This window comes from Eleginops maclovinus, chromosome 11 (assembly GCF_036324505.1).
Source record: "Eleginops maclovinus isolate JMC-PN-2008 ecotype Puerto Natales chromosome 11, JC_Emac_rtc_rv5, whole genome shotgun sequence".
In the NCBI taxonomy this organism is placed as follows: domain Eukaryota; kingdom Metazoa; phylum Chordata; class Actinopteri; order Perciformes; family Eleginopidae; genus Eleginops; species Eleginops maclovinus.
Window position 1 is genome coordinate 6304514 of NC_086359.1, and position 24824 is coordinate 6329337.

Here is a 24824-nt window from a genome sequence, read left to right on the forward strand (position 1 = left end):
TCCATCTCTCATAATCTCCATTCCTTAGTTTTACACCATTATTTCTCAGTGTCTGTCTTTGGACTCAAGTATTCCATTTTGTTTCTGAGCACATATGCTTATAATTATTATATAATATGTTCCATACACACCACAAATACCCCCCACTATTCCTCATTCAGGGATAACCATTTATCCATGTTTATTTTTTCACTCGTATGCGCTTCACAATTCCTCAAGAGTCAAGAGTCCATTCAATATCACTCTTAAGTTAAAGTATCATACTAGCGTCATAATGCAGTTATGGATTATAATGTTGATGCAATAATGTGTTCATCCCTGTATTGTTGCAGTTATTACAAGAGTAGCTTATTTCAGAAACTTACTAACAGGTAATGTCCTATATAATAATACCTAGCAGTCTATTACTTTATTTATGATTTGAATCAATAATTCATTTTTTGAAAGTAACTTAAATTATAAAATAAGTAAAAGTGGAGAAAGAAGGGCAATATTTCCATTTTGAAATGTAGTGAAATATAAGTATGAAGTAGCATATCATGGAAACAGTCAAGTACATCAAAATTGCACTCAGGCAAATGTGATTTGCTCATAAGAGGCTATTATCCTCCTGTCAAAGGTAACCACAACACACTATTGGATGGGATTTTAAAGGAGCAGCACTTATGGGCACAGGAATGATTTGACTACAAGGCGTCACTTAAGAAAGACACATGTCTATGATCATGAGAGAACGTTTTCATCATGAACAGTGGTGTAAAGCAATTAAACACATTTACTCAAGTACTGTACTAAAGAGAAATGTACTTTGGTTTGAGTACTACCCCACTACAATAGTAAATGGTGGACTTGTACTCCACTAAATTAGTTACTTTTCTAATTTGGATTAATGATTTGAATTCGATTGAACCATTAAATTAGGCTTAAGTTAGAACTAGAGTAAAAACCACACGCTACCCTGCAGCATACAAAGTCAAAATTAGCTGCACGTTTAGCTTTGATACTTGTAATTCTTCCACATCTGGTGATTTGACTACAGTACATCACCTGGGAAAGTCAAACGTGTATGATAATGAGGGACAGTCCTCGTCATGAATATGCAGCAGTACAGACTCATTTATTATTACCGTGCAGGAAGGACCGTGCGTCCTCCTCACTCAGCTCCAGCCGGATATCTCCCCATTGCTGCTTCATGTTGTGATAGAAATAGTCGTCGTAGCCAAAAATGGAGAACCAATAGCATGACACACATTGTAAGTGACTGTTTTAGCTAAGCTATGTGAAGCTACGTGCATGAAATGTGTGCGGAGTGTCTGGGCTTTTCGGCGTAACAGAAGACAATATTAGACTGTTGTGTTAGCAAGCGTTAGCTCAAAGGAGGAGCTGCATGATATCCACACTTAGCATATGTTTAGATTAAGACTGCTGCATCTGTTTGGGTCGTGATACTATCAGAATAATGGTCGACGAAGATATTTCACCTGTATTCAGAATGCAAAGATGAACGGTGGGTTAGTTTACCATGTCACTTAAGTCCAGAGACAGTGAGCTAAGCTAAACATTAGTGTAGCTAACGTTAGCAAAGTGATAGCTCATAGTCAGTCCAGGCCTTTTAAACACCGTTTGTGCTAAAAAAACAAACAGTGATTTGCCTCTGCATGAGAGGACATCTAGAGCATGTGTTGAATGGTGATATCACGCTGAACCAGGTAGCTGTATATCATATATTGAAGTCAATCTGCTTGCTTGCTCATTTGTTGTGAAAGTGTAATGATATGTGTTGCAGTTTGCAGTGTGCGTGGGGTTTGCATATGCTAGATATAGCTTTGTGTTCAAATGTGTAAAGTTTCAGTCTTTCCCTTACACTTAACCTGTGTCTATTATCTGACCATACATCAAAGATACACATTAGTAAACACAACCCACTTTGTGCTGTTTATCTTTGTATTGTTCTCCACTGACCCTGAAAGTGAGGTACAGTTTGTGCACACACCATAAAGGATCTTCTTTGAGACATGGATACAGATAACTGGATTACAGTCATTTGAATTATAGGCTTACTTTTAACTACCAATAGCCAGGCTGTTAAAAAAATAGGTAAGGGGATTGTGTGAGAGATTTAATAGAGTTGTCAGTCTTCTTTTTTTTTTAACAGTACACTACTAAATGAATCTTAGCGGTGCCCATTTAATGTTTTTATGGTATTAATTTGTTCTTCATGTTGTTACTTTTGCAGTTCAAGCATGGCTGATAGAAAGGGAAAACCTGTCACTCCGATCAAAACACTCTCAAAGAAAGAACAAAAGGAGCTCAAGAAAAAGGTAAAGAGGATGGGGATGTTGTGATATTGGATCTGATTCAGGCCTACAGCTTTGTGGATTTAGAGAACAGCATTTTGTAATAGGGCTGAGAAATCCGGGTACAAAATTATGATTATTTTGACGTCATAAATGTGATGACATAGGGAATCATCCTTTGCCTGAATATCTACATATTTTTCATTGAAAAATAAATCAAAATGATCATGGTTTGATTTTTCTGCTGAAGATTTTACCAAAGAAGGAATAATGTCATCCGTACAATACAAACTGTCAGCCAGGACATTACATTAGAATGATATTTTGAAATGTTTTTAGCCTTTTAACAAATAATGCGCCTCCTGTTTCTGATATATTGCTCTTGTCCATATTATGTTGGATATTAATCAAATTTGGCCCTATTTCGATAAATATAAGGATACACATTTTGCCTGTGGAAAGGCATTGTATCCACCAAATATATAATCAAAAATGTGATCAACTATTGAACGTAATTGATGTTTCGTTTGTGTTTCTGTGTAACATTTCCAGGAGGAAGAAAAAGCAGCAGAGGTTTTTGAAGAATTCTTGGCTTCATTTGAGAGCAACAAGAAAGGCGGCGGGAAAACTTTTGTCCATGGAGGAATCGTGAATGCAACTAAAGGTTAGCAGATACATTAGGACTTCCCGACTATTGAATCCAGCATTAAGAGAACTGAAAGTAGCAATTAAAGAATATCAGGCTGAGTTCACTCTTTTAATTTTCCAGGGCCCATATTAAATACATGAATCTACTTCGGGGACCTGCAGTCAGTAGTCCACTTATCACTTTAGTTTACATTGAAGCTATATAGTTGATCAACTTACCAGTTCATAATATTCATAATATCCAGCAACGGCAAACTGGTTGAAAAAACACGTCTTATTTGTGTAGAAATGTACAAAAAATGGACCCGACTTCTCAGTTGATTAGCTCAGTAAAAACGATCCTTGTGATTTTATGGTCTCAATCGCTAGTTTCAATTATTCAAGTCCAGTCTGTCCACCTATAGATACAGGAAGCTGCTGATATCCTGCTGACCAACAACACAACATTTTCAGAGTTTGCTTTGTTGTTTTTTTTGCAGAGGAGAAGACAACCGAGGTCAAGAAAAGTGAGCTTTATCGACCTGCTTCGAATTTTGTCCCCTTTTCCCAAAATGTCTCTCCAGTATCATCTGCTGAGAGCAAAAAAGCTGTAAGTTGTTGCACTGATGTACATGTAATGCCATCATTTACTGAATTAAGTATGAATGCAAACTTACCTTTTAATCGTACACGCAGTCAGTTGTGATATAAAACCACAGTGACTCCCTTTTTTTGATTAACAGACACAAAAAAGAAAGTCAGAAGAGAAGAAGAAGAGCAATCTTGAACTCTTCAAAGAAGAGCTGAAACTGTAAGGATTTTTCTAATGTTTTTCAGATAAGTTATGATTTGCGTTCTTAAACTTGTTTTTACATTTAAAATTGCAGAATACAAGAAGAGCGTGAGGAGAGATATAAAAAGAAGAAAAATGACCCTGATGGGGGAGGAGGAGGAGGAGGAGGAGGTGGAGGAAATCTGGATATACCATTATCAGGACGATCGGGTAAGAGCCCTCTTTAAGATATGAGAGTCTTATAAGTGGAAATGACCTCAAAACATGCTAACCATAGCCTTTTCCCGACAGTACTATATGATGACCTCACAGTGCCAACCACCACTAACCTCTACATCGGCTGCATTAGCCCAAAGGTAAAGCAGCGCACTAATTTGATTGGCTCAGCTTTGACACATTTATTTTCTCACCATTACATTTTTCTCCTCTTTCAGATGAACGAGGAAATTCTCTGCAAAGAGTTTGGTAAGTATGGTCCCCTGGCCAGTGTGAAGATAATGTGGCCCCGAACGGACGAGGAGCGCTGCAGGACCTCCAACAGAGCCTTTGTGGCTTACATGACCCGCAAAGATGCAGAACGAGCCTTGGCTTCACTCGACGGTAAAAAAAATAGGTTTGATTTACAGGCAGATGATAACCTTTGCTGTCGTCCTGTTCCACTCTGACTGATTATGTTTTGATTTGTAGGTAAAGTGATTATGGGGTTTGAAATGAAGCTGGGATGGGGTAAACCCGCTCGTATTCCACCTCAGCCTCTCTACACACCGGTTGGGGTGAGGGCCACGCCACCCCCTCCATCTGGTTTGCCTTTCAACGCTCAGCCGAGGGACCGCTTCCGCAACGACTTCACCAAGCCGCTGGGCATGTCCAAAGGAGAGCTCGACAAGGTAAAATTGTCTCTGTCCTCCTGGATGTCTGCATGACTTGTTGTATTTGTGTAGTGTGTGTTTCACTAAGCAGTACAGGCGCTCATATTTAAGTAATGTTTCTTGTAAATTTCACTAAGCTTATTGATTAGACTCCATCTTTAATACTAAATTAAAATACAAGCATTTCACATCGCAGTACTTTATGATTCTGAATCACTCTTCAATACTCATGTGTTATTTGTCATCATTAATTATTAAAAGTTGGGAACTATTTTTGTGTCGCATGTTTGTTTATTCATCTAGTTAATCACACTGTCCGTGTCACATGATGCAGGCGCATTAAAAAGCCCTAATTCAAATTATTTTATCACTTTGACTTTTAAGTTAAATCAGCTTCACTAGTATAGATGTTTTAACATTTTAGAATAATGTCTCCCCCCCCCCCCCCCCCATTTCACCGACTGTGAATGCTATCGTCGTTTTCTATGCTGTATGTACCCTGCAGTGTTTCATCTGTACACGTACTCACTTTTTTAATATTTTCACTGTTTGACTTCACAAACAGACTCTGTCCGAAGCCGTAGTCAAAGTGGTTATCCCGACAGAAAGGTACAGACACTCTTCTTACTACGACCGATCAGCTGTCATAACACAAGTGTTACAGGACCCTTACAGATTGTGTCAGGAAGGAAGTTCACGTCCTAAGAGCTGTACAAAAATCTTAAGTATAGGACAACCCCAAGTGTTGTATCATTGCAAAACATCAGTGGACATTTTGAAATGCGCAACTAAAGATGGAGGGCTTTTGTTGTCCCCATGGCCTCAGATTGACCTACAGTAAATACACTTAGTATGTTTTTATGGACACTTCATCTTCTCTTTCAATCTAGTGCTCAAATACCTCAGTTTATTGATGTTGTTCCAGTCATAGTGTTGATGTCTTTTAGTTTACGAACAACTCTGATCCCTGGCTCTCCCATGGGTAGGCTGAGACACTGCAGACGGATACAGCTAGAAGGCAGATGGATTTAATATTAACTCACAATGCAGATTCATGCCATAAATCAAACCAAGTTCTGTTTTAGGATAGTGTGGTAGATGATACACATCATCAGGTAAAACCGCATGAACAGGTTACAGGTTTAAAGCACCAACACATAATTATAATAATTATAACTGCAGCCAGAAATGTTTTCACTCTGATTCTTGATTGTCATGGGTACATAAGCTTAGTCTAAAAGTATATTTCAAAATTGCAATGTGATTTTGTAGGAATTAAAACCAATGTAAAATGGCTAATATTAGAATTCTGATCCTTAAACCAGACATCATAGAGACGTATGACCCGATTTTTCTTTGTCAATGTGGCATAAAATATTTATTGGACAGGTTATTAGGTGATAAGTTACTTACAACCTGCTTTTTACACAAAATATATACAGTACAGTATACACCATCGATTTGTCAGGATTAATATTATTTAAACTTGGTTACTAGACACCTTAAGGATACAAAAACGTTGGAGAATATCAATGGGTTTAGATGGGATGCCATTTTCCTAACAGACTTATTTCTTTTCCCCCTTCCAAGGACACAGTGACCCCGTAATATAACAATATGCTAACGAATTGACTCACAATCCACAGCTGAATGTCCCACAAGCGGTGTTCTTTAAAATAATGCGTGCCATGACATGAAACGACACTGTTAGAGGTCAGCCTGCAGTTTGCATGACCCACAGTTTCAGTGCAGGGAGGTTTCAGAGATCTCATGATGTAACTGCTGGACTGAGTGCACACCCCGGTCTGATGCACTCTTATTTCCCCCACAGGAATCTATTATTCCTCATTCACAGGATGGTAGAGTTTGTGGTGCGTGAAGGCCCCGTGTTTGAAGCTGTAATTATGAACAAGGAGAAAAACAATCCAGACTACAGGTGAGTGTTTTGCTGTCTCAAATGTAATCTTAAAGTGTATAAACTAAATTATTTTAAGCTTGTTTTTTTCTATTTTCTCAGGTTCCTTTTTGAAAACAAAAGCCAGAATCATGTGTACTATCGCTGGAAACTATTCTCCATACTCCAGGTTTGTTTTTTACTCCATAGCCTTGTTTCTTAAAGATTTATTTGGAGGAATTAAAAAAACGTTTCAATAATTTAAATGGTAATCTCATTTTATGGGAAGTAGCTATTCTGAATAAAACACACCAGTCGTTCGAGCTTTGACCTAACCTTCAGTTGGATTGTGGATGCATTTGTGTGTGAGTTTCTATGTTTCTGACCTTCATCCTTACCTCAGGGACAGACCCCGACAGAATGGAGGACCGCAGATTTCCGTATGTTTCGCGGAGGCTCCATGTGGAGACCCCCTATCCTGAACAACTACTCTCAGACCGGGGAAGATAGTGCCGAGGCAGAGGAGGAAGCTCCCCCCGAGGAAGAGGTGAAGAAAGGGCAGCTCAGGACAGAGTAAGTGTGTTAAGCAGGCATAATAACAACTCTGTACGTAGATGACTTAAGTTGAATTAAATGTAGACCTTTGTCATTCCTTATGATTCAGGCACAGGCAGAGGTTGGAGACTTTGCTAAAAGAGCTCACTCCCAGCAGAGAAGATATCGCCAATACGATGCAGTTCTGTCTGCAGAGGGCAGATGCAGCAGAGGAAGTAGTGGGACACATCACTCAGTCCTTTTCCGTGCTTCAGACGCCCCCTCAGAAGAAGGCTAGTTTGCCTTCTTTGTGTAAACAACATTTCAATGACTGTCTCTGTAAAGTTTTTCACTCACATCAGTTTTCTTTATCCTCATTCCCACAGATTGCCAGACTATATCTAGTGTCAGACATCTTGCACAACTCGTGTGCCAAAGTACCCGGTGCATCATATTATCGTAAATAGTAAGAGATGCTTTTCCCTAAATCAATTTCATAATGTATTTCTTCTTCATGTGACAGTCTGAACGGGTCTCTGCCTCTGTTTTTTTTTCCAGTTTTGAAACAAAGCTTACACAAATATTTGGAGACCTTAACGCAGCGCATAAAAACATACAAGCCAGGCTGCAGGCGGAGCAGTTTAAGGTAATGACGTGTTTCGTTTGCCTCACATAAAGACTTTAGACCAAAATAGAGTGAAAAAAATAAAACATTTGCCCTTTCCCCGCAGCAAAAGGTCTCGTGTTGTTTTAGAGCATGGGAGGACTGGGCCATATACCCGGAGCCGTTTCTAATCCACCTTCAAAACCTCTTCCTGGGCTTCACTAAAGCCGTAGAGGAGCCGACGGAGACAGTGGAGGAGGTGAGCTGAATATTTGTCTGCTCATTGATCCCCTTTTTCTACACTCAGTGATTAATCAACACAATAATCTGCAGATCTATACTGAAAGTAATCGTTAGGTGCAGCCCTGATTTGCACTTATCTGTCTCTCCGCAGGAGGAATCCTCTTATCTCGACGGCGCGCCATTGGACAGCGCGCTCATAGACGGGTTACCTCTCAAAGCGCCAGTGGACGACCTCGACGGCTGCCCTTTAGGCTGGGACCCTCTCGATGGGGTCCCTGTTGACGACATTGACGGTGTCCCTTTAGGAGTTGCCATTGACGACATTGACGGCATGCCCTGTGAGTCCCCCACAAATCAAAAGCGTGTCTCTTAACCAGAAGTCCACCGTTTCCTGGTCCCGTTGGCAATTATCTGCCCGACTCAAGTGTCTTAAGATCAATACACAATCAATCCATGGCTTGTTGTCCATAGCTGCGGTGAAGACACGGGAAGCAAGCACAGGATTTTCCAACTGGGAATTATAAAGTCATCAACTTGATTAAATAGCTGTCCTTGTCCTGACCCACCAGTCTCTTTTTTTCTTTCAGTGGAGGAGGGCAGTGTTCCTCTCTCTGGCGTGCCTTTGTCTAAATGGGAGAAGACGGTTGACACTGGGGCGTTTTCCCAAGGTAACACAGGTCAAGATATGCTTAAGTATCATACCAATCCCTCCCTCTATGATCCTGCTCATTTTACTCCTTTCTCTCAAAGTCATGCTAGGGTCCAAGTGGGACATGGTGGTGGAGAAAACCAGTGCGGGTGAAGTGAATTTAAGGTAAGGCCTCTGTGGTTGGCATCCTTGCAGCAGCTGGCTACATCTGAACGGCATATTACACATTACATTACATTAATGTATCTCCGTCCCCTCCTGGTGACAGTGTCAACCCGCAGGATGGTGGTGAAGACTCTGAGAGCGACAGCAGTGATGACTGCAGCGGTTCGTCCAAATATGACAGTGCAGATTTCCAGAGCTCGCTCAGAAGTTTTCAAATGTCTGAGAGCAAAAGGAAAAGGTTGCGGGAGCTGGAGGCAAGTCTACATTAATTGTGTTTATATAAAAAAATGTGTTTAGGTTAGACCCATTCCTCCCCCACTTCCTCTAGGTCACACTTTATGCTTTGTTTACCAAAATATCCTTTTAATTTTGAGGGGAAGAACAATACAAATATATATATATATTTCTGAAAATGGACACATTTATCATTTCTTATTAAATAGAAAATGTAGAACCACAGTTGTACTCCATAGCAGGGTGCCTCCCTACAGTAGCATCTTCAACCGTGTGAGGAGAGGTCAAATGAGAGTAAATAAATACGCAGAACTGATTCGATGCGTCTTGCCACAGGTGAAGGTAATGAAGATCCAAGATGAGCTGGAGTATGGAAAGAGGCCGAGGAAGTCTGGGATGAGCCTACAGCAGCAGGTGGAGCACTACAGGAACAAGCTGCTTCAGAAGGTGGGCTCCTCTTTACTTTTTATTTAATATATTGCATGAGTCTATTGAGCCCAGTGTTTATACTTCAGTTAATAGTCTCTTAAGTAAAAATAAAAACACGACTGATGTGTAATAGAAACATTTGTTTAATCAAGAACAGCATGGGGCAAAATTTACAAAAGTGCTTGCTATTAGTACATTAAAATTAGACTGTGAAATTAGTCAGTTGGCATGGTAAAAAAAACCAGTGTTACTGATGCAAATCATTTAAAAACAGACTCGCCCGATGTGAAACTGCAAAGCTAGTTAGAAAGCCGTGTCAGATCTGCAGATGGAGTCCGGTCCACTAAGGGTGCTTCAGCTGCTGTCTGTGTCCTGTTGTGTTTTCCAAGTTATTTTACTAGAACTGTTTATTTTGTGTATTTTCTGAATATTTTAGCCACACGATACTGATGATCAATTACTGTGGTACCTTGAGTTTTTGAATAAAACTTGTATATCATTGCATGCCTCCAAGTGGAAGGAAATACCAAAAAATACAGAAAATGATTGATGGAAAAAAAGGTAAATTGGGGCTTTGATCAACAGCAAAACTTAATCAAAACATCCATCTGCCACGTTCACTAAACTCTCGCCACGTAATTCAAGTTTCATTTCCCAGAAGAATGCTCGCTTCTTACAAAACAGGGCATTTTCACTCACACATTTCCATTTAAAACTCTGTTAAACAAGGCCACCATTTCCCTCAATTCAAAAGACTTTTCTACATTTTTTGAGATTAGTTTGTTACGAACACAGGGTGAGTTCTTGGTATACAAATATTTTTGTGTTTGTAGTGTTTCAGTTTACAGTCACACTGCTCCAATTATTGTTTTTGACTCAAGAGTTTTCTTCCCCAAACAAATCTGTTGCCTTCCCTGCCTGAAGGTGTCAATGCTGATATCATTCATTTCTATAGGTTTAGGTAAGCAAGTGTTAAAGGGATCCTACAAACGAAACAGCTCCCCCTTGTGGAGAACCTGCAGGATGTCGTGGATGAATTGCTAGATTTGTGAATTACAAGCCAGTTATGAGTTGTATTTTGCATCTTAACAGACTGAAACAATAAAAGCCTTTATCTGACTTCATTGGGATGTTTCACCCCGTGTACTATAGGAGTTTGAAAAAGATGACGACAAAAACGAGAGACTGACATCAAAGTCCAAAGACAGGTCAAAGGATGACAGGAGGGACAGAGATCGGAGCAAAAGAAGTGAAGACGGCGTCAGGAGACGAGGATGGAGCAGAGATCCCGACGACCACGCCCGGAAGTCGAGGAGCATCTCTCCTTTAAAGCAAGTGCCATGAGGTGTTTTTGTGGATCATTCCGATCGTTATTCTGTCAGTCTGATAACTCTCAATCCTTTTCAAACAGGACAAGGTCTCCCAAATGGTCCAAGCGTTCCCGATCACCATCTCCAGATCGGAAAACCGGGAAGTCCAGGTCACGGTCGCCACATCGCTCCCATAAGAAAGCGAAGAAGAGCAAACACTGACTCTCAGCTCTGGACATCCACAACCCTGCTGGTATCCGTGGGATACACAACCCTCTAAAAAACAGACCAACATGTCCGCTGTTTTGGTCCTAAACTCACACTCTCCATGCAAGACTCGGCAGTCTTTTTTTTTGTATGACAAAGTTTGAACACTGTAACTAATTATATATATTTTTGTTTTAACGTTTGTTTTTAAAATGATAAGCTGAATCGTGCTGCAGAGTTCTGACACTAAATAAATCACGGACGGTGATAAAAGATGTGTGTGTGTGGAGGATATGATTTGTAGGGCCAGGTATCAGAACTATTTTTACTGGTCATTTAAAAAAATGTTGTCAACACGCTTTTCTTCTCGTTTGTGTGGACTTTTATTGAGTAAATGAATAGGGCTTTATTTGGTTCTGTTTACAAAAGCAGCAAGTATGCAATGTTACACACTGAATTTACAGTCACATTAACAATGACATGTGCTTTCATTGAAAAAAAAACAATATCAAAAGGTCTTAAGAGCCAGTGTTGTTCTTGAAAAAATGTAAAGATACCCAGCCCTAATCATTAACAACCATTTACTGATTTCATGTACCGTAGATTTTGTGTCGCCTACTAAAATGTTCGATAAATTAAAGTAGAATTTAGAAAAGTGATCTAGATTTAGGCACAAATCATTTCAAACCACCTTGCTTCCAAGACAAATGTCTCTTTAAGACACACGTACATTTGTGACTGACATTAGGACTTTGCTTTTCTAAAATGTTGGAGTGAAAGAAATAAGTAAGGTGCCCATACTGTTACAGAATAACCTTATCTTGCCATACTCCGTCCGGACCACACAGCTGTAAATGAACACGCATGTATCTGAACAGACCACACCCGCTGGGCATTTCCGATTCTTTTTTTCCTTAGCGCAGAACCGTTCACAGTTGCTTGGTATTCAAGATAAAAAATAGAAACCGGGCTTCACACCTCTATATTGTACAGTCCATCTATTCCCTCTTCTATTTTAGGGTCCCCGTTTCCCTGAAAGAAGGCTACAGACGGCTCTTTAGTGTCAGATCGATAACCCCTAGGTTGTTGGGCGGCATCAGAAGTCCCCTGACAGACTCTCCTTCGTCTTCAGGACTGATCCCCTGCAGACGGGCCTGAGTGTGAGGAGCGGACCGCCTCTGCAGTGCTCAGTACTTTTTTACATTGATGAAAACCTTGATGGCTCCAGTGAAGTCAGCAGAGAGTAGAACCTCTGTGTGATCCGTCTTTAGGGCTCCTGAAAAAGGACAACACTTACTTAACAGTACGGAAATCTCTAAATGTTGTGAAATCTGTAAAGGCAAACGCACCTGAGGGTATGGTTTCAGAGTCAGTGGAGTCCAGGCTCTTACACTCGGCTTCTGGTTTGTCTGCTCCAGGTTCTTGCGGAACAATAAGGCCTGGGTGCGGTGCAAAAACTGCTGAGGTGACCACTGCATTGTGTGCTGAAAGATAAGTAAAGGTTTCGTGTCAGCGCCAACAATTAATTAGACAGGCATTCAAATCAAGTTTGTCATTCAACACAGTTACCTTTAATTCCTTCCCAGAAGTCATTGCGGTCCCGTCGTACAGATGTGAATTTGCTCAAGTCGTGGTAAGTGCTCCAGATGTACACGTACTTATCCTCTGAACCACTGACTATAAAGGAGTAGTCATGACTGCAGGAAGATAATCCCACAGTTAATGAAGGAGCAGAGAAACTATAAACTAACATGGTGTGCGTTAAGGTGGCAGAGCAGACTTTCTTTACTGTGAAAGGTCAGTGTTCATGTATAACAGTTGAAAATGACAGAACAGAGCTGGCCAACTAACCAATCAGATCAGACCGGGCTATGGTTTCAGACAGAGGGTGAAAAGAGGTGCTGCAGCACAGGCAGTATGAGAAAAATAAAGAGCTATCTGACAACAAGGCATGGAGACATGTCACAAAATACAAATATGACCCTGGAAATGAACTTTATTTGTCCTCTTTTATTGTGGAAAGAGAACTGTCCTCACCTGAAGCTGGCTTTGATCTGGCTGCTGCTGTTTACATAACCTTTGTATTTCATGGATAAAGACAAGTCCCTCAGGTCATAAAGACGAATGCGGGAATCGTTTGAGGTCACCAAAATCTGTGAAAGGGGGGAGAGAGAGCTTGTGATTACATAGGTCTGTTTCAAATGCCTTACCATAGGGGCATCAAACAACACAGTATGTATTTGTAGTGCAGATCAGACCTTGTTCTCTCCAGGCAGAGGCTCAATGCCGGTGATTTTGCGTCCTACTTTGTTTCTGCCTCTGGTGGACCTCACATGAATTTGAGTGTGGTATTTCAGACGCTAAGGAAGGAGAAAACAGAGAATACATTTAACTGGGAATTAATACAAAATAATTAGGGCTGTCAAAGTTAACTTCCTTTTAACGGCACTAATTTTCTCAGCCCGCTCCGTAGTTAAAAAATATCAGGAATCCATGGTAATGTTGTGGATCACAGCAGAAACACACTACAAATGGAGAAGGAAAAGTCCCTTTTGAATTGAAGGTTGAGCTATAAAGACCTGCCGGATGGTTTTTCTCAACAAGACCGAGGTAATATGTACGTCCTGCAAAGTGAAATAAGTTTCCTCCGGAGTACGCAGAGTTTAAAATATCACTCGCTGTCCAAGCATAGCGCTGATTCACAGAGACCCCCCCCCCACCTCGCAAGCAGAGCACTCTTTCAGCAGAGAGGAGAGGACAACATAATAGCTAAATGGTGGCTACAGACTGTAAGTCAGTAAACAGTGTGGAGGATGAGGCTCTGCTGATTCAAAGCGACCGCACATATTAAGTGCCTTAGAGAGCCGCCACTGTCAACAAGTTTCATAACTTTATCGCGGATTGCTGCAATAACAATGATGTTTGATGTCTTGCTATCATATTTGTCCATCCACAAAAACTTGAAAAATATCCTTTTTAAGGTACATTTAGAACAGATAGAAAACGTGCGATTAAACATAAATAGATATTTATTTTTTTTGCCTTTATTATAGAGACGGATGAGAAATGTGGAGACAGAGGGGATGACGCGCGGCAAAGGGTTTCAGGCTGCATTCGAACTTGGGGCCACCGCATGTAGGGTTGGGTATCGGTTGGGTTTTATCCGATACCGGTGCCTACTCGGTATTTTTGAAACGGTTCCGGTGCCGAAACGGTTCTCGAAACCGGTAGTTAAAAAAACTAAAACGCACACACGTTGTCAAAAAACAATACCCTATTATTTCCAGGGCCAAATTGAACACAGTATTAACTTAAATCTTTAAACAATATAAATACCAGTAGCATAGAGTAATAAATAAACCAATATAGAGTCCCAGCCTGAGACTCTCTTCTATTTGTCCGACACTGGCTGCTGCCGTTGAAGTGCCTGGCCTTTCGTCACGTAATTTATCAAACACGGTGCATTGGTCGGCTTTTAAATAAACTCCATGCACCGTCAGATGTTTGATTAAATTAGAAGTGATACCTCACTTGCAGGCTATTGCTTTAAGACATGTGTTGCAAGTCGCAGAATCTGCATCCTTAGATGTGAAATTAAGCCAAACCTTGGAGCGTTTTACTTTCCACATCTTTATTGATCCTCTCACTCAGTTCTGATCAACAAGTGTGCTAAGTAGCGGCACTGACGTCAGGTTCAACAACCTCAAGTTGACGCCGGAACACCAGGGGGCAGTGTAAAAAAAAAAGTCTGGCACCGAAATGTTCGTTCGTATTCGGTCTCGTTACTACCGTTTATGTCGGAACTGGTACCCTATTGGCACCGCGTTTCGGTGCCCAATCCTAACCGCATGGGGATGGCCCGCAATTAAATATTTTGATCGACTGACAGCCCTAAAAATAATAACATTTTTAAACCATTAGCATTTGCAGAAAAGAGTAGCTTGTCTGGGTACCTCAGTGTCATAGAAGATGCATCGGCCATCGTACGTGCCGATGACGGCGTACTTCCCATTTTGGCAAAAGTTAGCTGCGGTGATGAGGCGTGTTTGGCCGTCCACCTCGTTCCACAAAGCCACCTTCTTGTCAGGAATGTTCCAGAGTCGTAGCTTCCCATCCAGAGAGCCACTTAAAAAGTATCTGTCATCCTGGGAAACAAGAAGCAAGCGGTGCTGTAAATAATGTCTGGGAGCTAAGAATAAATACAGGTGTGATTTATGATGAGGGAAGGTGACCTGACTCACTCTGGGGTGGAAAGCAATGGCTGTGACGAAATCAATGTGCTGGAAGCAGCAGAGACACTCTCTCCTCGATATGTGCCACAATCGTACCGTTTTATCCATGGAAGAGGAGAGCAGGAAGAAGTTCTAGATTGACACAACAACAAAAAAAGAGTAAGACGAGGGATGAAAGGAGGAAGATAGGGAAGGAAGACATCATATTATGTCTTCATTTATTTATTTACCTTTGACCAGGACAAGTCCAAAAGATCCGCCGTATGTCCTTTATACTTGCAGAAGGGAACCTGACGGAAAGGGGTATTTCTATCTTCTGTGTCTGGGTCCTCTGGAGCACAACTTGCCTAAAACAACAGCAAACAACAACGTAACTGTAAAAAATACACCTTGCAATATTTGCACTTTTTCAAAAAAGCTTACTGTAGGCATATCCAATTCTGAAAATAGAACTGAACAGCTTCTTCGTAATTTATCATTTACTTATTGTGTTTTTTTATCTTGTATAAAAACCGTTTTTAATAAAAGTTCTGACAGATTCTTTTTATTATTTCATTTTTTTATATTCCTATTTTCATTTTAAATTCTTCTACCAGAGTGCCATGTTTGTGACACCACTTGGCAATAAATCCAAAATTTGTTTGCTGATTTAATCTGAGTTTGAAGATGTTCTTGGAACACTAGATAACCTACAAGTAAAAGATATGATTCATTTCACTCACCAGGTGATCGTCAGATTTAGAGGAGCATAAACTTTCCTGAGAAGGAGACGGTGAAACTCGACCTGGGGGAACCAATTAGAAAGGATCTTACTGCAGCCAAAGCTGTGCATGTAAATGAATCTTCATACCACAACGAGGAAAAGCCTTACCTTCAGTGTTGTACTTTAATCTCATGTTATTGAAGTAGTCGAAAGCAGTCTTCAAGACCCAGATGCGAACCACATTATCCTGGCCTGCCGTGGCCAGCAGCCTCCCGCAGTGAGAGAACTTCATCGTCCAAACGGCCCCCTGAGGGAAGACAAGGAGGCTGTAGCACTAGCCTTCACTGGCAAACATGTCTGACATTGAACATTAATTTCTGCGTCTTACCGTGTGCTCTCCACTCAGGTCCTGCACAACCTTAATCTGATCGAAGTCAAAGGGGCCCTTGAAGCTGTGTGCTGCCTTGAACTTTGCCGGCCTGGTGTAAGGCATGCCCTCATCGTCACTCGATGACGGATCGTCCTGATCTGTGTGGAACACTGAGCCCCAAACACAAAACATAACTCAGGTTAGCAGACCCTTCGCAGCAGCAGGAGCGCTAATGTTTCATAGGCACATCCTTTACAATGAATGAAGCAACATTTATTCTGAGATGTTTAACAAATGTTCGGTGTTAACCTTTTCCATTTTCATGATGAAGTAGAGCTTGTTCCGGATTCAGTAGCCTCACATTTAACAGTGGAACATTTCTCAGGGATGCATATCAAGTCTTGCTAACGTACTGGAAAATGCTCTGATAAATACCCAAACAGTGAGGACATGTAGATGTGCAGAGATCACTAAGCAAAGGAAAATAAATGACCTGCTCCATGTGCTTGGTGTGGGAGAGTTATTTATATGTGGTTTTTGATGATTCAGTAGTGCACATATTTTGCTGTTGCCATTAATGACAGCGGCAAAGTGAATTATGCCATTAATATTCCCAAAGCCCACATCCGTTTATTAATGGCCATCTCGACAAAAGTCTCTTCCCCTGCCTGCACTTATCTTTGCCCTGCATTCTGTTCTCCTTCCACTTACATTTTAACAGTTAAAAAAACATTTTTATATACAAAGTCTTAAATCACATTATTTGAACATGCAGTTTGGAGAAGTAACAACAACTGAAGCTCAATTACTTCTGCTTGTTCTTCTACCTTCATCTCGCACACTTTTCACTTTGTTGACTGCCTTCTCTCCGTATTCCTCAGCCAGATGCTTGGCCTTCTTCACAGACTTGCCCAGGAACTTTTTAAACTGGGTCCTGGTTAAAAATAAAAAGGGACAAAAAGAAAAATGACAGTCTATATTTGATCATGTGGTGAGAAGGGGAAGAAAAATAAATTCCAGGCAGGAACAAGCTATGATAAGTCACTGTTCCTTACGTTTTCTGTTTCAGTTTTCCTCCGTCTGTGTCTGCCAGCGGAGCCTGAGCCTTGTCATCGTCATCTGACTGCGCTGCATCATTCCTGAGAGGGGGGAAAACGACCATCAGCTTAAAAACAAAAAGGCTTTTAGTGGTGGGAAGAGGCAGTGCTCTAATGGGGATGCATATCACCTATTTAAAATGTGATGTTGTTAAATCAGCATAATCATTCCAGTTTTAGAAAGCACAAATGTTGTTATGCTGTTTATTCTTCATTCTCTTTCCCACAGAATATATCCCATTACATGGAACAGTGCTGAGAAAGTTTCAGATGTGATATTTTCCGTTCTTGCCAACACAAATATGATATTACTGCAACGGAGTTATTATTTTCTGCTTACGAAATGTATTCCTTGGTCCTCCTCATGATGTGCAGAGTGAGGGGGTTGATCGCCGCAGGAAGTTTCTCCTCTGCCTGGATTAAAGGAATCTCTTCTCCAGTGTCCAAATTCTTGATCATCACACTGGCGAGGATTTCCTGTTTTTCAAGATACCGCATCAGGATTGTGCAAGATTTGGGATTATGGCTTTTATAAAAAAATAATAAAAAAGTGACAGTAAAAACAAACAGAGAGGGAGTCTTACTTCATCTGTCAGTTCTCTACCAGAGTTAGAACGTGGCCGCTGAGAGCCTGGAGTTTGTCCTCCATTGTCAGACGAGGCATGTCCATCCTCATTTTCCTGGAAAAAAACAAGGCAGTGGTGAAATAAAATGTCCTTTTGAGAATTTCTGGAATATGAGGTCAGTTTTACAGCCTCACTGACCTGCGCTGTGACCACTTTGTCTCCACTGGTGGCGCTGGCCAGATCCAAGGAATGCTGCAGCTCTTTGGTGAGGCTCCTCACCGTGCTGCTGGGGGACACCAGGCCAGAGGGCTCCAGGACCTCACAGCTGACTGTAGACACTGGACACACAAACAACACAACACTTGATCTTAGAATTAGAACTCCATCCTGTCTGCTTTTCGTTTCTGAATAAGCAGTATGACTTGGTAGTTGATTAAACAATAACAAAATAATATAAATCAATTTGCCAGGGTGCTTGTACTCGAATATAGAGGAGAGGATCCTATGAGCTGTTCGTCCATTATCTGAAACACATGGGTAAACTCTGTGTACTAGTAGCAGTGAGCAAATGTTCCTTTTTTGTAAAATATAAGGTTTCTAAATATGGTATTGCATGGTTGGAACAGCTACAAATAAAGGTTTTCTATTAAAATGGGATGTGAGAGAACAGCATAACCCTAAAAATGTGACTTTCTAGTAAAAGATCATAGTTGTTCCTCAATGTTTCCACACCTGCCTGCTTTAAAGTATTTTATTTATCAGCAACAGCAAGTTCTTAACAAAAAATACAAATAAAGTTCAACGTTTAAATAACATTTTCAGTCAATGTTATCTACTTTAATCATGGGGACTGAGAAGTGTTCTCTCTACCTTCCAGTCCACTCGGTCTGAGACACTCCTGAGACTTCCTGGAAGGTAAAGTCTGCCAAGCTGGGGGGGGCGGCCTGGGTGGAGGTCCTCCGCTCGGAGGGGGTGGGCGTGAGGGAGGAGGCTTCTTGGTGCTTGCTACAATGTCAGGTTCCACTGTGAATTGACGCGGGGGTTTCAGAGGTCCAGAGGAATCCGAGTCGGCCGACCCGTCTGTGAATGGGACCTGGTCTAAGATATCTGCAGGTCTCTGCTCCGGCTCCCCTTCTGCACCCGGCCCAGCCCCCCCAGGGTGACTCAGTCTAACGGTGCTGGTGATGTCTGGGGGCTGAACGCCTTCTTGTGAGCCGACTGATGGCCCTGGGAGAGCTGCGGCTTCAGGTATCCAGCAGGCTCCGTTTGTTGCAGCGCTTTCCTGTTGTTCCTCCAGTCTCTCGGCAGGTTGAGGTTCGACAGCCGGCGCTGCTAGCTCCGCAGGAACTTCCTGAGCATTATCCTCTTCCTCCGGTTCCTCTCTCACATCAACATGAAGCTGATCCAACAGCTCAGCCACCTCGCCGACTTCACCAACACTTCCCTTTTGACTCTCCTCAATGATGCTATCAATGATCTTTGAGGAAGAGAAAAACAAAACAGCTGCTATGATGCAAGTTCCCACTGCAACAGATATGTTACAGACCTTTCTATGAAATCCACACTAAGTATAAAAATATAACGAAACCTCCATGTTATCATACATCACACAGACCATGGCCATTAGAAAAACCATACCAGTAGCGGATCATCCTGCTGATTGTCGGACGCAGCCACTCCACATCTCCCATCTTGTGCAGCGTTTACCGGTATCTGAGAAAGCAATTTTAAAACATTGAACTACAAAACATAGAAGAAATGAAATAAATAACATCAAGGCACATCCAAAAAAACAGACTTTGAGAAAATGATATTTTACTATTTAAGTGTTTATTTTATTGAGCACAGGTCTTTACATTTACAGAAGTTCTCAGTTCCAACTAGCTTTTCATTTGACCTTTTTTTCATATGATGCAGACATTGAGTTTAAACTCCGGCTGATTTTGATCAAATTCCAGGCTCTACTTTACTTAAATACAAATTCCCTTTGCTGTGAAATCAATGTTTCCAGTTCCATTAAACACCGGGCTAATGCTGGTCCGTGAGCAGGTTTCACTCCTGGTTTCATTCTGATATCAGTTCAGTATTTTGTTGCAGATAAAGCAGTACTTCTTTGTGATGTCTCGTAAGGAGCCATGTCTAATTTGACTGTCAGTGTGGGAACGACATGCAGAGCAAAGAGGCCAGGTGATTTGTTTATATTTAATTTACATAATAACTGTCTGAAAAGAGGCCAACCACAGTAGCTGATATTTGGCCAAAGGATGAGAACTTACAGTTGATCAGTCATTGATAAAACAAGGCTTTTTTTTCAAACAGGTTACCAATATTTTACTATGACGTCACTTAAGGTGGGAGCAGCATTCGGGAGAACTACTATAAACACAAACACATAGTCACACACTGTTTAGGGTTCACTTCCAATAGTCATTTTGATAAGTACTACTAACAATAATATGATATATATCTGGTAAAAAAAAATAGATCTAACAAATATTCATTGTTTTGTGTAAATTAATGTAATTTAAATGAATTTATTAGTATGTATTAACATTTTTCACATCATTTTCAAGCCTTGGTAACCTTGAAAACAAGTTAGAAACATCAATCCAATAGCAACTCAGCAAACAGTGCCTTGTTTCAACATTGACTGGGCTTAGATAAACATACCTCGGGAGAAGGAATGAAAAACTTTGCAGGTGACCTAGAAAAACACGTGGGTAGAGTGAAACAAAAAAAAAAGATTGGAACGTTATTGTTGAATTATTCTGGAAATTCTGAAAGCAATTCACAGACAAGAATGCTATTCCATTCACTGGTGTTAGGGACGTTATTTAGTAGGTAAATGCACCCTGATGCTGCTCAAAGGTCAATAAACTGGGGGTTTTCTAAACTTGATAATAAGTAACAAGTACTAATAATAATAGCAGCTAGATTTACCAAAATAATTCATGTCATGCTTGTGTTATCAACTGAACATTCATTGCATGGATTGCCTTTACAATTTACAATTACTATTATGTACAATGACTCAGAGAAAACAGCCACTTGCTTTAATTTACAAATGACAAAAAGTCCAGGTGGCAGGTTAACAGTTTAACTTTGCTGTAACTGATTGAATGGGTCATAAATGAGTATGACTCCTATCATTATTTTAAAGAACAGCCTGGTTTATTTGGATTTCAGTCAATACACCCACCAGCCAAAACACCCAGCTAACACAATGACATCTAGAAGTATCTTTTTGGTCTTACAATAAGCATTTTAGTAAATTGACAATTCAATCTGTGGAATAACATCATGTGACTTTTTAGGGTTGATTCTCTCTGCACATCAAGCAGCTAGTGATGTATCCAATACATTGTTATAGTTTCTATACAGGAATTACAGGACAGTATTTTGCAGCGACTAGAGGCTCTGATCCAGCTCAGTATATACAACATCATCATTTTGCCAAGTTATCTTTAGCTGTCATTACTAATGGTGGCTTGATTCTTACAACCTAGCAGGATACATTTAGCAGATGCATTGTTCACTTTTACGTGAAGTCGTGTTATGAAAAGGTGTTTCCTTACACTTTTGGAGATGGAGTAAAGTGAAAGTCCTCGGGAGCATCATGGAATTCCTCGGTGTCACTTGTATCTGACGCCATGCTAACATGAATTTAGCTTACAAGCTACTCAAATATAGTCTCCAGGCAGCTGTTTAAAAGCCTGACCTGTGAATCAAAGTGTCACACACATGCACGTGTCCTCTCTGTGTGTGTATTATAATTTAAAATACTTTGCCCGGGCGTCGTCAACCACTTTTTCTAATCCAACGTCACGGCATAACGTTACAGAATGCTAGTCAAAATGCTAAGGCTAACAAATGTAATCTAGTCGCACGGCGGACCAACGCCTATTGCTAGTAGCTTTCTACCCTCTTGTAAATCTGTGTCCTTCACAGCACAGTGGTTTCTATAAAGGCACCAATAAAGCGCGTTTTTACAACAGCATAGTCTTGGTCAGCTGTCAAGCTAACGGAGACAGTGAACCGCGTCATAAACAAACCAGAAACACAAAAAAAAACATCTGAGCGAGGTGAGTCAAAGGGCGGGGCTGAGGGGCTCTCTTCTTCTACCTCACTGTTATGACATGTTTTGTATGATTATGTAATATCACTGCCCACTACTGGACTCTTTGAGGAAAAGCAAGCAGGAAAATGGAAAAAAAAACTGGGATGGGCTGTCATGTGACACGGGATGCTCGGTGTACAAGACTGCACAAGACAAAGGAGCAAAATCAGCTAATCACTATATTTGTCAATATAACAAATGCAACACATGAACAAACATGTTAGACAATAATGACCCGATGATGTGGAGGCTACAGGCACCCTCTTACAATTTTTGTGTTATATAAATATGAAAAAACAGAAAATCACTCAAGTAAATGAAAAAATGAAAATCTAAAACATGAGGTTAAAGTAGAGACATAAATACAATATTAAATAAAGTAATATAAATATGTTGTGGTAGAGAGTATTATATTTATTATAAGGGAATGTGGCAAATCAGACATTTAAAAAACTATACATATACATTAAAAAAACAGTTTGTATGTAATGTGAAATAAAATGTTAGTTAGCTGTTCGAAGATAATCGTATATCTGAACCAAAGCTTTGTTTCTGTGTTATTCTGTGCAGGACGCTCTGTCCAAAGTGTCCCCTGTGGTGTACATCCGACACGCTGGATGGAGATTCTGAGGGTCACATCCGCTTCACACCCCCGAGGACGCTAAAGCTGTGAGTGACGTGAGAGCACAGCTGGGCGCTCGAGATCCTCTTGGCTATGAATTATTACTGTTCTTCCTATTTGCACACCTGATCATCTCTCGGTTCAGCTGCTTTTTATAATTGGTGATTATGGAAGTAAATTCGCTCATGTTACATTCTGTTTTTAGGATCGTAGATTTAATTTTGGATCATGAGTATTAACGAAAATATTTGTTCTATGTTTTTTTAAAGGTGACCTAAACAACGACTGCTTTCAAGCCAGCCTCCAATTTGGAAAACACTTTCAAGTCAGCCCACACCTGCGGTGCACATACATCCTTTGCATTACGGCAGAGGCCTGTAAAAACTGTTAGTTGTCAATAACAAATATACATTAAACATACCTAAAAGTAAAAACATTCTTAACATATTAATATGTACTGGAGTTTAAATTTCAATAAATAGGAAATATGAATTAAATAATGAAATCAATAATAATTTACTACCACATTATAACATGCATGAGCTATCGTCCATCTGTTTTTAGATGGTTTTAAGTTGGGTCGGTGCTGCCCTGTGGACAAACTAGTTCTTTCCTGTTTGTAAATGAACACAAATGTGTCTTTTGAGTAATACAAAGGTCACACAAACAGGAAAAAGTATTGATCCATCTATGTGTTTATCGGTATATTTGTATCTATCTGTCTGAACCTTTGTGTCTATGTATTTACCTTTCTATGTATTTACCTTTGTATCTATCTATCTATCTATCTATCTGTCTGTCTGTCTGTCTGTCTGTCTGTCTGTCTGTCTGTCTGTCTGTCTGTCTGTCTGTCTGTCTGTCTGTCTGTCTGTCTGTCTGTCTGTCTGTCTGTCTGTCTGTCTGTCTGTCTTGTATATTGAATCATTTGTTATCGTCACATTTGTACAAACCACATTGAAATTGAACATTTGCATTTAACTAATCTTAGTATGAGGATGCAGGCAGCTACTATACACTGCCTGCAGGGTCAGGGAGCAGTAGCTATGGGGAGGCAGAGTAGCATATTGCTGGGTACCATTCCACCCTCTGCTCTGTTCAAAAGCTTAAAACATGAACACTGCAAAGCTTTATACTGATTAGTTATGCTCCTGGTAACCCAGGGCTATTCACAGTGAGAATCAAAACATTGCATTTATTTGAAAATGATGCAGAATAAATTGATTCTGCAATATGTGTGGGAAATGTATTTATATTTGTTTATGTTGATGATACTAGAAAATGTTATCACATGGAACTGTTTATCAGCTTCTTTAACAGCCTTTAACAGTCCTTATGAGCCCACTCATAAGGTGTTGTTATATACTGTATATCTGTCATATAGTATGTTGTTCGCCGTGAAGTAACCAAGTTGTTATTCATTAAGTTTAGGATCCACGAAAGTGTGAATTGTTTTGTAAAACATGCACATAAATTAGCAGCTGTGGGTCCTATTGATTCATACATAATTTAGGCAAGCACTAAAAACTGCAGAGCAGCCAACAGTAGGCATACAGCTAAATTACAATTGCAATTGTACTTGACGTTCGTTCCAAAGAGCTCTTTGTTCCAAATCAATCAGTTGATTAATAATGATTTGTTCCTGATTAATGATTGGGGATGTAAAGTGGTTGTCGTCGTGTCATTATTGAAAAAGCCTCATTGCATTTTAATGAATTGCATTCTTTTCTTTTGGTAATATTGTAGACTGTGAGAATTTTTATAATTAAGCGTGGAATAAATATGCATGGCAAAAACGAAAGAAATCCCAAACTCTAAATGTGTTTTGCATCATAACATTGATTTTTGAGCAGTGGGCTTTGTCATTGACCGATGAAAAATTCACTACATAGGAAGTTTTCTAATACAGCATTATAGATTTATTCTTTACTCAATTAAGGTAATGCCCATAATGAAAATGTGAAATATATTTTAAGAGAAAGACAAAAAGACCTTACGTGTGTATATATATATATATATATATACACACACAGTGCAGTTAAATTGGAATTTGTATTTCAGTCTCCATGATAACAACCTCAAAAAGTCCCACTTCTTTTGTGAAATGTATGCATTGCACTTGGGGCTCTTGTAAGAGTCACTGTGTGTGTGCTTGTTACATTCATTTCTAACAGAGTAAATAAAGATATTCCGGGCGGTAACTTAATACTTGTAACAGGATGCCTATCATTTTAGTTGTGTATACTGATGGGTGTTTTGAAGAAA

The 24824-nt window shown here is 40.2% G+C and overlaps 2 protein-coding genes and 1 long non-coding RNA gene across 4 annotated transcripts; 2 read left to right on the forward strand and 1 right to left on the reverse strand.

The window, feature by feature from the left end:
* The first annotated feature begins 1127 nt into the window (after positions 1-1127).
* On the forward strand, positions 1128-11211 carry zgc:163098 (uncharacterized protein LOC100037380 homolog). Its single transcript, XM_063894753.1, has 24 exons — positions 1128-1253; positions 2237-2321; positions 2850-2961; positions 3425-3534; positions 3668-3735; positions 3812-3927; positions 4009-4073; positions 4152-4317; positions 4405-4604; positions 5152-5195; positions 6418-6522; positions 6604-6670; positions 6884-7053; positions 7145-7307; positions 7401-7480; positions 7573-7660; positions 7746-7877; positions 8013-8199; positions 8449-8529; positions 8612-8675; positions 8779-8929; positions 9246-9356; positions 10491-10669; positions 10750-11211. Exons 2-24 carry the CDS (start codon positions 2244-2246, stop codon positions 10868-10870), a joined length of 2658 nt encoding a protein of 885 aa, XP_063750823.1. The 5' UTR covers positions 1128-1253; positions 2237-2243; the 3' UTR covers positions 10871-11211.
* wdr44 (WD repeat domain 44) lies at positions 9466-21909 on the reverse strand. Of its 2 annotated transcripts, none has more exons than XM_063894752.1 (20): positions 21399-21909; positions 20494-20527; positions 19462-19536; positions 18694-19300; positions 18022-18161; positions 17842-17937; positions 17598-17734; positions 17216-17299; positions 16988-17094; positions 16179-16330; positions 15959-16097; positions 15810-15871; positions 15318-15434; positions 15097-15219; positions 14809-15000; positions 13114-13215; positions 12893-13008; positions 12425-12552; positions 12205-12339; positions 9466-12131 (listed from the first exon to the last, which is right to left on the reverse strand). In XM_063894752.1, exons 1-20 carry the CDS (start codon positions 21473-21475, stop codon positions 12043-12045), a joined length of 2712 nt encoding a protein of 903 aa, XP_063750822.1. In that variant the 5' UTR covers positions 21476-21909; the 3' UTR covers positions 9466-12042. The 2 variants fall into 2 exon arrangements, with proteins under 2 accessions (XP_063750822.1, XP_063750821.1); XM_063894751.1 differs by having other exon boundaries at positions 16970-17094.
* Positions 19941-24392, forward strand: LOC134871825 (uncharacterized). The gene is made up of 3 exons (XR_010166738.1): positions 19941-20010; positions 22511-22609; positions 22832-24392. It is a non-coding gene; the product is annotated as an uncharacterized LOC134871825 (long non-coding RNA).
* Positions 24393-24824: the final 432 nt, after the last annotated feature.